This window comes from Microcebus murinus, chromosome 12 (genome assembly GCF_040939455.1).
Source record: "Microcebus murinus isolate Inina chromosome 12, M.murinus_Inina_mat1.0, whole genome shotgun sequence".
NCBI classification, from domain to species: domain Eukaryota; kingdom Metazoa; phylum Chordata; class Mammalia; order Primates; family Cheirogaleidae; genus Microcebus; species Microcebus murinus.
The window spans coordinates 3672288-3684869 of record NC_134115.1 but is presented as its reverse complement, the minus strand read 5'-3'; the positions used below and the strand labels follow the sequence as shown (position 1 = coordinate 3684869).

Sequence of the window (12582 nt, the reverse complement as noted above, 5' to 3'; positions counted from 1 at the left end):
TCTGGTCGTTTAATAAGATATATTAATCAAGTTGAAATAGGATTAAGGAAGTACGTTGAAGATAAAAAGAAAGAAACATTTTTACAAGATCATCCCAGTTACCTTAAAGGTTAAAGATTAATTTACAGGGCAGTGACAGAAACACATAATTTCAGCGAAAATCAACAATATAGTTATACCGTTAAAAAAGAGATTAATTCAGAACTACTAAGTCAGGCAAGCATGCAAAATTCAGAAAATAAAAATATGCAAGGCCTAGCTGCCCACACACACTCCTCAGGGGAAGCAGGGAAAGGTGGAGTTAAAGATGCTAAACATCTCGGCCAAAACGAGAAGATAAAAGGTATGCCTCAGAGATTAGCAGCCTGATTCCCTCATTTAATACAGTGAGGAAAGTGAGCAGATGTGAACTGGTGAAGTCCACATGGCCAGAAGGGGGTCGTACATAGATCTAATTCCTGGTGCCATTTGCAACTACATATATTTAAAATACAAGGAGATAAATACCCAGAACACATTAAGACCACTGATTTAAACGAAGCATTGCAAGACTGATATATGGGGGCAGGGGAATGGGGTGAAGTTGTTAATACAGCACAGCAACACACCTTACAAATTTATGTTTAAGAGATTAAATGGAAAGAAAAGATCACTCAAAAATTTTAATGCTCAGTTTCCATAAAACAAGTCTCTGTGTAACTTTCTGGTTTATAGCAAAATGTACAAGCTTTAAAAATGTGCATTCTTCAGCTTTCTCTTACACTTTTTTTTTTGCCTCTTTCAAAACTGAGCACTGGGTATTTTTAATAATGCTCTGTTACATATACATTTTAATTGCATGTTTAAGAAATAAACAAAATCCATGGTATTTCAGTAACTCGTAGTGTATTTATAAAATGAAAAGCTCTCTATCAAAATACACTTTTCACTGGGAAAAATAAATAAAAGTGACAAATGGATCTACACAGAGTAAACAAGAACTTTGGTAGATTTCAGTGTAGGATAGTCTGTCATAAGCATATTTGCCCTTATTCCCCCAGAGCTGCTCAACTTCCGAGTTAAGAATTTTTAAAGTATTTTTAACTGAGATTTTATTACGTTGACATTTGTTTCTCATTCCACATCATCTTCAGCCAAGCTCTGAGCGCTTACAATTCTCTGACTAATTGTCGGGAGCTTAGTCAGAAGCATCTGGAACACTGGTGGTGGAAGAGTTTGCTGTAACACCTGTAGCAACTGCTGTGGCTGTCCACACACAGCAATTGCATTCGTGGGACGGTCCACACCCTTCTCACATTCACCTTGAGCTAGTGACTCTTCACCAAGCTGTATTTCTTCAAGGAAGAATTTCTGAACAGCCTCAGCATCTTTAAGATCTGGTAACTTGGAAAGTCCAGCTGTCTCCTTGGCAAGCTTCTGTTTCTTTCTTCGCTCTCGAAGCCTGTTCTTGAAGTTGGGGTCACTCCGTCCCTTGCGGTCGAAGTAAATGCAATACCCGATGAAAAGGGCCCGGCAGACACCGGCGGTGGCGCTGTTCCGGCCGCCATCTTCTCTTCCTCCCTAGAGCACGGAGTGCAGACGGTGGCGGCGGGGACAGCGAAGAGGCGAGTGGTCGCGAACCCTCCTCAGAGCGGACAGAGCCGCTCAGGCCCCGACGCCCGCCAGCCTGGGACCTAATTTTTTAATTTTTAATTTTTTAATGTTTTACTGTCTCACTTCTAGTGATGCTAAGATGATGCCAGACATTTAGATGGTGTCAGTCTGATCTTTCCAATATGAATTTCATATCAATCAGTCCTTGCAAACTGCTGATTTTATAATTTTATTTTTACTTCTGTATTTATTACTTGAAATTTGTACAAATAAACCCTTTTATTCAGTAATAGTTGGCTACTTTGAAAAATAAAATAAATGTTTCCAATTATTTTTAAATGTTTAGAACAATGAGTTAGTAACTTGATAATTACCAATGGTAATCAATAAGATTTTTAAAAATATAATTTGTAATGATAGATATTTAAAGTAAACTTTTTATTTTACAATAGTTTGACATTTAGGGAAAGGTGGTGAAGACAATGTATCAGGCAGGGCTCTCCAGAAAAATAGAATCATATCTGTCTCTCTGTCTCTTTCTTTCTTTCTCTCTCTCTCTCTCACCTGTCATCATCTACCTGTCTGTCTATAAAAAGATTTATTTCAAGGCATTGGCTCACCTGATTGTGGGGGCTGGCATGTCCACAATCTGGATAGTAAGGAGGGTGGAAACTCCTGCGTAGCAGTTGATGCTTCAGTCGTGAGGCAGATTTCTTCAGGGAAAAGTCAGTTTTGCTTTTAAGGCCTTCCAACTGATTGAATGATGCCTATCCACATAGTAGAGAATAATCTCTTTACTTAAAGTCAACTGATTGTAGATGTTGACCACATGTCTAAAATACCTTTACAGAAACACCTAGATTAGTGTTTTATTGCATAACTAACCCTAGCCTAGTTGACACATAAATGTAATCATCACAGATATAAAGAGAATTTCCACATACCCCACACCCAGTTTCACATGTTGTTGACATATTCCATTAGAAAGGATCTATCACAATTAATGAAATGATATTATTAACTAAAGTACATACTATATTCAGATTTCTTTTTAATTTAAGGAGCTTTATTCTGACCTGAGTGTGCATGTCTGACGGTCTGAGCAATGTTTCCAAGAGGTGCTGAGAAAATGTGCTCACAGTAAGCAGGTTGCAGTTTGGTTTTATACATTCATGGAGACAAGAATTACACACAAGGTCATAAGTCAATAATGGAAGGTATACGTTGCTTGGCCCTATATTCAGATTTTTTAAAAATCTAATGTCCTTTTTACTGTTCCAGATTTTCAACCAAAAATGTACATTACCTTTAGTCATCATGTCTCCTTAGGCCCCTCTTGGCTATGATAATTTTTAGACTTTTTCTGGTTTTGATGACCTTGGCAGTTTTCAGAAGTAATGGTCAGATATTTTGTAAAATGTACCTCAATTATAGTTTGTCTAAAGTTTTTCTCATGATTAGACTGGTGTTTTTAATCTTTGGAAGGAAAACCACAGAAGCAAAGTGCCATTCTCAACACATCCTACCAAGGGTACCTACTGTCAACATGACTTCTGCTGTTGATGTTGACCTTGATCACCTGGCTCAAGTAGGATTTGTCAGCTTTCTCCACTGTGATGTGACTTTTCTCCCACTTTCCACAGTACTCTTTGGAAAAGAAGTCACCATGTTACAGCCTATACATAGGGGGTGGGGAGCTCCACCTCCTTGAAAGTGAGATAGCTACACAAATAATTTGCATTTATTCTGCATTAGGGAATAGTGCAGAATATTTTTTCTAGTACAGAATCTCTTTTCTCCATTTATTTATTTAATCATTGAGATATATAATTAATTAATTAAGTACAGTATTGACCCATAGATATTTATTTTAAACCTTGGGTTATAATTAATACATTATTTATATTATTGATCAAAATTTTCCACTTTTGACCATTGGAAATTCTTTCAGTTTGTGCCTGTGTCTCTTAGACATGACCCACTGTTGGAATTCAGGGGAATATTTCCTTACTTTTTGGCACCATGAGATGCTCTAGGAACATCTTATATACTCCCTTTCTCAGCCTTTGAGTCAGCAATTTCTCCAAGGAGTTCTGGTCCCCTTCCCTGGGGAATGGTTTCTAAATTGCTACAGAAATGTCATTGCTTCTGGTCATTCTCAGTTGACAGAGCAAGGAGGAGTGTGTATATGCAATGTGTGCCAATGTATGTACATGCATGTATATATGTTTCTATCTGTATCCATTGTTTGTATATTAAGCTAACTCTGAATTCATATTGATGTCCCCAACTCTAATGCATGATCACATTCTAGCCTCCTCTCTTTGCTTGTCTGTAACTTCCTACTCTAACATAAGAAATCTGACACCTACCATCTGCCACCAATTTAATTCTTCTTTGACCCAATGATTGCTTAAGAGCATGTTGTTTAATTTCCATGTGTTTGTGATTTTTCCTGATTCCCTTTTGCTATTGTTTTATATTTTTATTCCATTGCACTCATAAAAAATACTTAGAATGATTTCAATCTTCTTAAGATTTATTTTGTGACCTAGCATGCAATTTATCCTAGATAATGTTCTGTGTTCACTTGAAAAGAATGTGTATTCTGCTGCTGTTGGGTGGATGTTCTGTCTTTTAGATCCATATGGCTTATAGTATTTTTCAAGTCTGCTGTTTCCTTATTAAATGTCTGTCTGAATGTTAGATCCATTATTAAAAGTAGGGTATTGAAGTCTTCTACTTTTATTGTACTACTGTCTACTTCACCCTTCATATCTGTCAATGTTTGCTTTATATATTTTGGTACATTGATTTTCGATATGTATATATTTACAACTGTTATATCTTCCTGTTGAATTGATCCTTTTATGTTTGTGTAATGATCTTTTCTGTTTCTTATGGCACTTTTGATGTAAAGCCTATTTTGTCTGCTATTAGTATAGCAATGTCTGTTCTCTATTGGTTACTATTTGCATGGGTTATATTTTTCTATCCCTTCACTTAAGGTTTTGTGGGTCCTTAAATCTAAAGTGAGTCTCTTGTAGACTGCGTACAGTTGAGTTTTGCTTTTTTTATGCAGTCAGACACTCCAGATCTTTTGACTTGTGAGTTTAATCCATCTACATGTACAGCGATTATTGATAGGTGAGGACTTACTATTGTCATTTGTTAATTGTTTTTTTTAATCTGGTTTTTAGTTCTCTTATTCCTCTCTTTTTCTCTCGCTGTCTTTCCTTGTGGTTTAATGCACGTTTTAGTGCTATGCTTTGATTCTTTTCTCTTTATGTTTGTGTGTCTACTACAGGCTTTTTTTCTCATATAGTTATAACAGTCTCTTTGAAGCTGATAAAAACTTACCCTCAATGTCATACAAAAACTACACAGTTTTACTCCCTCCCCCATACTTATATTATTGATGTCAGATTTTCTTTCTTTTTATATTGTGTATTCATGAAGAAGTTTGGGGGGGTTACAGTTATTCTTAATACTTTTTTTCTTTTAACTGTTATAGTGTTAAAAGTGATTTATGAACAGCAATTAAATTATTATGATATTCTGTGTTTGTCTACATATTTATCTTTACCAGTGAAATTTATGTCCTAATAAGCTTTTGTGTTGTTATTTAATATTTTTTTAAATTTCAATTAGAAGAGCTCCCTTTAGCACTTTTTGGAAAGCAGGTCTACTGGTAACCAATTCCCTAAGTTTTTGGTTATCTGGCACAGATTTTACCACTCATTTATTTTGGAAGGATTATTTTGCACAGGTACAGTATTTTTGGTTGCCAGGTTTTTTTTCTGTAAGTACTTGAATTTATTATTCCACTTCTTCCTGGCTTTCAAGGTTTGTGTTGAGACATCCATAGATAGTTTTATGTAAGTTCTCTTATGTGTGTCCAGTTGCATTCCTCTTCCTGCTTTCAAAATTTCTCTTTGTCTTAGACTTTTGACAAATTAATTACAATGGGTCTTGGTGTAGGCCTATTCAGGTTTCAGGTACATAGACATTTTTGTGTTTCATGAATCTGGATATCCATTTCCCTCCCCAGTTTTGGGAAGTTTCCAGTCATTATTTCTTTAAATAGACTTTCTGCGTCTTTATTCTTTCCTTTTTCTTCTGAAAATCTCATAATATGTAGAGGTTTCATGTGGTTTCACTTGATGGTGTCCCATATTCACCTAGGCTTTCTTCACTTTGATTCTCTATGCTTCTTTGATTGGATAATTTCAAATGACTTGTCTTTAAATTCACTGTTTCTTTTGTTTGATTGAGTCTGCTGTTGAAGATTGATATCATATTTTTCAATTCAGTCATTGTATTTTTCAGCTCTCGGATGTCTGGGTTTTTTTATTTGTTTATTTTATACTGTTGAACATCCGATTTTGTTTATATATTGTTTTCTCGATATTGTTTGGTTTTGTGCCTGTTATCTCTTGAAGTTCACTGAGTTTATTTAAAATAAGTATTTTGAATTCTTGCTGAGGCAGCTTATAGTTCTCCAATGCATAATGAAAGTTTATTAGTTTCTTTGGGTGATCTTAAGTTTCCCTGATTCTTCCTGACCTTTGTATCCTTTCATTGGTGTCTCATATTTGAGAAAGTAGTCACTTCCTCCAGTGTTTAAAGATTGGCTTCAGCAGGGAAAAGCCTTCACCAATTAGTCCAGCCTTTGTTCTGTGAAAGTGAGATGGCAGTGTCTGTGGTGGGTGGGGCATGATGCTGGTGGTTTGATCTTGGTGGAGCTGCTGTTTGGGCTCCTGGTCAGGGTAGGATTTGTGGCTAGGCTCTGCAGTTTTTCCAAAGTATGCTGTCTGGACCCTCTGGCTGACTGGGTACACTTACTGGATTCTGCCATTGGATAGGGCCAGTTACAGGAGCTCCATGGTCAGGTGAAGTTGGTTTATATGTTTCCTCCATCTGAGCAAGGCCCTTAGAGTGGGCCTTTATTCGGTGATGTCACTGATGGAGTTGTGGAGCTACTGCTAAGATCTGCACACCATCACTGTGAACCCCTGTCCCTTGTCCACATTACTGGCTGTTCCCAGGTAGTCTGGCCACACCAATTCCCCAAGTGTTCCAAATGAGGCAAGACAGAAGTAGGCCTCTGAGTTAGTGCCACAAAATGCTGGGAACATTGAATGTCAGCCTCTGTATCTCTTTCCCCTGTTTGACAAATCAAAGGCCAAAAGGGCTGTATCATCCTGGGGGAGAGGCAGTACAGGCAGAGTAAACTGTTCCTCTTGGCCAGGCACAGAGAGGCTCATGCTTGTAATCCTGGCACTCTGAGAGGCTGAGGCAGGAGGATTGCTTGAACTCAGGAGTTTTGAGACTAGCCTGATCAAAAGTAAGATCCTTCTCTCTACAAAAAATACAAAAATTAGCCCGTGTGGTGGTGCTTGTCTGTAGTCCCATCTACTCAGGAGGCTGAGGCAATAGGATTGCTTGAGCCTAGGAGGAATTTGAGGTTGCAGTGAGCTCTGATGAAGCCACTACACTCTACCCAGGGTAACAAAACAAGACTCTGTCTCAAAACAAAAACAAAAACCTGTCTCTCTTACCCTTATTGATGCAGCTTTTGTGCTCCACTTTGATACTGCTACCCCATGCCTGAGCCCCCAGATTCTCACAAAGGCACTCCCATCTATGGGTGCTGACTAAGTTGGTGTTTCTGTGAGGGAACTAAGACCTGGGACCTCTTCCCCCACCATATTACTGATGGCACTCTCTCCTTCCATTGGAAGGAAATGTTTTCTAAATATAGAATTCTAGGCTGTTGAAGGAAAATTTGAAAACTTCATGTAGTTCAGTCTACTCTATTCTTGCTTGCATAGTCCTTGATGAGAACTCTGCTGTAATTCTTACCTTTGTTTCTCCATTTGAAAGGTATTGTTATACTTCAAGACTTGCTGTTTGTCTTTGGTGTTCAACTAAGATAACCTAAGTGTATTTCTTTATTTATCCTGCTTTGTGTTCACACTATGGGGACCACGTCCCTCAGTCAGAGACAGGGAGTATAGGAAAAATGAATAGTCAACAAAGGGTATATGAAGAGATAATATGGAAGGCCTGGAGGACAGGTCAGAGGACTGAGAAACAGTGCAAGCCCTAACTTGATGCAATATGCACTTTTCACAACACACATTTCCTGTGATTGTGCTATACAACTCTGTGTGTGTGTGTGTATTGCATGCACAAAAAATAAAAAATAATGTGAAATACTTTTAAAGCAAGGTGCATCAATGAAATCCACTGAGATCCCCATGTTTCATGTGTTTCCAGTAACTTGGTAATATTTACCCTACATCTCTTAAAGGGACTCTCAGATCTCCTCTTAGATTTTGGAATTGGTTCTACTGCTTTTTTTTAGTAACCACCCTATTACACTGAAACTATCTTTAACAAAATACAGAGTGGAAAATGGGGCTAAATAAGTAATTTAGCTTCATTCCAAATGAGTGGGTGTGAAAATCTTAAGTGTTAAATCTTTTCTAACTATACCAGTTAAAAGATATTTTGGTCTCAAAGTCACTGATTTAACTTCCTGCAAATTGTTAACATATTCTTCCACCACTTTAAATGGATTAGTAACCAGATCTGGTATATCAAGTTGACAGACATCTTTAAATCAATTTTTTATACATTTCAAATAGTATCTAATTGTGAGCAATATATTTCAAAACTAGAACCTGTATGTGCATACGTATCCAAGTTTCAGACAGTGAGGTTATATATAATATAGTTATTGATAACCCCTTTTCAATTATTTAATATCATTACAACTTAGAAAGGATCCATTTAGCATTTTAAATAAGTCTGAAAAATATATCCCATATTTAATATTTCAGTTTCAGCATATACTTTTTCAGTGAATAAATCTAAAAGTTATTTAATAGCATCGAAAAGTAACAACTTTTAAAAAACATTCTCCGTAGCAGAGCTACTTCTTTTGTTGTTCAGAACAAGACATACAGACACTTCTTCACAGTCACTGCACAGTTCACAGAATAATCTATAATCCAGGGAAGCACTGCCCATGTCGCCAGGAGCAGTAACAGCACCACTGCGGTGTGTGACCTTTCCCGTGACCGTGGCACCCGTGTGGAGCATGAGACAAGCAATTGCTGAAGCACCTTCGCGGCGCCCCACAGCCCGCGCCTGCGCCTGCCTGCGCCTGCGCCTGCCTGCGCCTGCGCCTGCCTGCGCCTGCGCCTGCCTGCGCCTGCGCCTGCCTGCGCCTGCGCCTGCCTGCGCCTGCGCCTGCCTGCGCCTGCGCCTGCCTGCGCCTGCGCCTGCCTGCGCCTGCGCCTGCGCCTGCCTGCGCCTGCGCCTGCGCCTGCCTGCGCCTGCGCCTGCGCCTGCCTGCGCCTGCGCCTGCGCCTGCCTGCGCCTGCGCCTGCACCTGCGCACTGACTAGCGCAGCCGCGGCTCCCTCCGCGGCCCAGCGAAGGCTCTGGGAAACAACCTGCTTTCTAGGAACGTTAAGGGTTTCGTGTAAGGAAGTTTATTCGTATCCACTGTCAGTCATTTTGAAACTAACATTTGCTCTATGACTCTTCGTTTCTTACAAATTTAATAGATGCAAACAGGAAATCTTCATCATCACCTGAGACGTTTCTTCACCTACAATGAATATTTACTGAACTGCAGTGCATGATACAGTTGTACCTGAAATCTTCCCCCACCTCAAAATTCTTCTGCAACATGGAAATTACTTGGTGAAAAAGAAAAAATAGATACTTTTCTTGAATTTCTTTCCACTTTAGTATTAATAATCACTCATACAGGTAGGAAGATAATTTTCTCTAGTATTGTGTAGTTTGCCATATTTTACATTAGTTTTTATAATGATTTTATTTAAGAAGCAGTGATAAATTTTCCTTCTGATCCAAAAATGCCATCAATATTTCAGTTACATTATTATTCTTTTACAACCATTTCCTTATTCCTTGGAGGTACAATATGTACTTGGCATCTCTCTCTATTGGTATGTTCTTTTGGACAATGTTTGCCTAATTTATGTTTTTGCTCTGTTTTGGCAGAATAAATATTAGAATAAAATCAATATTAAATATCTAACTGAACATTGTTTGGCAATTTAGCCTTATAGTTAACATTTTAAAATAAATGCTAAAATAAATGCTAATAAATGTGTAAAGTCACTTTAAACAGGACAGCTACAGAGTGATAAAATGTGCTTTACTGAGGACTCAAAAACCAGCAATAAAATTCTTGATGGCAGCACACTTTTCCAAAATGACGAACAACTCTCAGTAAAGTACCAAAGGACTGTGTACTTTCTCCTTAATTTATATGGTAGATCCATTTGTGGAAATTCAATGCATAGCACAATCACATAAAAGCATCCTACTTAGCAGTAAACTCAGGCTAGGCTCTTAATTTTAACTGAAACATCCAAAAGGAATCTGGGACACAGCACGGTTTTCTAGGGTATAGAAAGGTGGATTCTAGATTTGAAGGATTCTAGATGTGGTAGGATGACTAGATCCCAGTCCTTGCTCTCTAAATGCCCAGTAAATTTCCAGACTTCCCCCCAGAGGTGGAATGGCCTCCAGTGGGAACCACTGGTATCACACAGTGCTCTTAGCAGCACCGGAACAATAGTGTCTCAACTGAAATAAAAGGAAACTGAGGCTCAGAATGAAAACGTGATGCCCTGTCACAGTTAGCCGGCTACTACGTGGGAGAGCCGGAATGGAAATTCGGGTCTGTGTGTGTCAGGGCCCAGCCCTTCCACGAGGCCATGCTGGCGCCAATCTCGCTTGGCTGAGTGAATAGATGAATCAAAAAGTAATAACTGAATGAATGGCCCATATTTGAACTCACGGGTCTTCTACAGCCCCAACCCCCCCTTGCAGGGAAGGAAACTGAGGCCTGCACAGGCTATTTGACTTTGCACTATGGGAGGACTTGTCCACACTCTGGCGATTTCACATTCCGCGAACGCAGCGTGTTCTCCCGGGTGGACGTGAAGACACTGGAGGCAAAACCACGGCTGCTTTCACTGTGTGGGTCTTTACTGCTTCCTTGTGTTTTGTGACCTGCTAACGAATCGTGGAACTGGGCTTTTTCTTGGCTGTGAGGTTTGGAAAATTAAACAGGTTGAACTAATGTTGCTAGTTTGTGACCTTTTAATGTTGAAAAGCTGCATCATTTCTCTCAAAGACAGGTTATCCTCAAACACTTCCACTATTGAAATGATACAGTTAAAAGTATAAATGAAACAAGTTTGATAGATAGATTGGGCAACTCAACACAAACTTAACTCTGCAAAGTGATAAAATGACTGACAGCGAGGTTTCATGCATAATGTGAGGAAATAACTTGGCTGCATTTGAAAGAAGCTAATTTTGAGAGAAATATTTTGAAAGCAGTTTCTAATTGATAATGTATAAAAAATTATGATCACTAATTATTATTATTGCCCCATTTAGGAGAAAGCATCAAGCACTATATACTCAGCATATCTGTCTTCTGTAATCCTTATGAATCATAAAATATTTTTTCAATTTTACATCTGAAAAAGTGAGGCTGAGAAAGTTAAAATAAATTGCAGGATCTGGAATCGCAAAGCCAGTAGTGTGAGACAAAATAATCCCACCCAGGTTTGTCCTGCTCCAAAGGCTACATATAAACTTACCCTGTACTGTATTTATGGAATATGCCCAGTGCACCCCCACCATGTGTGTTCAGTGCTAGCTAAGGTGGGTATGAAAAGCATTATGCATTTATGTAGCCCAAATGTTCCTGTATTAACCCCGCTATATAACAAAGCTACATTTTCCCTTATTAGTTCTAATTTTATTGAAGCAACCATGCACATAATCTTTAAAAATACTAATAAAAACCAAATGGGAATCTTCTAATCTCTGCTTTTGCAGAGGCATGAAGACAATAGATGAGTCATTTCAAAGCAAAGCCAAGATAAAAGAGCTGCAAAATTGGTGTGCTAGGACCATGTTTCTTGATAAGCTTACCATTTGCTCAATAAAAGAGGCTGGGCATGCTGAAACAGGAGAGAACACAGGGTGAGAGAAATTTTAGAGCAAGGCTGTGGTTCCTTTCCTCCCAGGCCAGATAAGGGACAGTGCTTGCCTCTTCCTACTAGCTGAATGATTTCTTGCAGTCAGTGCCTGACTGCAGCCTGGAAGATCTAGAGTCAGAGAAGTTCTCTAGAGAGTGAATGATGGGCGAGGCAGGGGGACATGGTTGCACTGGGAAAATCACCAGGCCCAAAGCTGCATAAATGTTTCCTCCAGACCTGTGTTCTGGGAGAGAGAGCCAGCTCCACCATCAGAGGTTCTGCTCATGAGGAGCTGAGAGAAGGGAAGTGAGATTTCAACAGCGAGATGATGCAGGACGCCTGGGGCCTGGGGAGGAGCCAATGATGAGGAGTCTGAGGAGGGGGCCTCTCTCAAAGCAAGGCTTCCAGGTGAGAGCCCTAAGAATGGGCACCAGTGATGTACCAAATAAATATTGAGCCTGATCCATGCCATAACAGTGGAAGAGTCACCAAGGTGACTATCGTCCAAGTTCCCGAGACACAAAATCATGAGATGTAAAAAATGGTGGTTATTTTAAGCCATTATATTCTGGGATGTTCTGTTATGTACCAAGCAAGTCACTTTGAAGAACCACTAAAAACACTCATTAGAAGGCCCGGCATGGAGGCTTACACCAGTTAATCCTAGCCCTTTGGGAGGCTGAGGAGGGAGGATCCCCTGAGGCGAGGAGTTCAAGATCAGCCTGAGCAATGTAGTGAGACTAAATCTCTGAAAAAAAATTCAAAAAAAGAAGCTGGATAGTCCTAGCTGAAGAGGACAGATTGCTTGAGCTTGGAAGTGTGAGCTTGTGGTGAGCTATGATCATACCTCTTAACTCCAGCCTGGGTACTATGTCTCTTAAAAATGAAACAAAACAAAACTTCATTAGAGATGAACTTAACATAAATTATCTGCCAATCTGCCA

General features: G+C 39.2%; 1 protein-coding gene across 1 annotated transcript; it reads right to left on the bottom strand.

Moving 5' to 3' along the window:
- Positions 1–647: 647 nt before the first annotated feature.
- LOC105876196 (mitochondrial import receptor subunit TOM20 homolog) lies at positions 648–8631 on the bottom strand. Its single transcript, XM_076009211.1, has 2 exons — positions 8566–8631; positions 648–1560 (listed from the first exon to the last, which is right to left on the bottom strand). Exons 1-2 carry the CDS (start codon positions 8629–8631, stop codon positions 1114–1116), a joined length of 513 nt encoding a protein of 170 aa, XP_075865326.1. The 3' UTR covers positions 648–1113.
- Positions 8632–12582: the final 3951 nt, after the last annotated feature.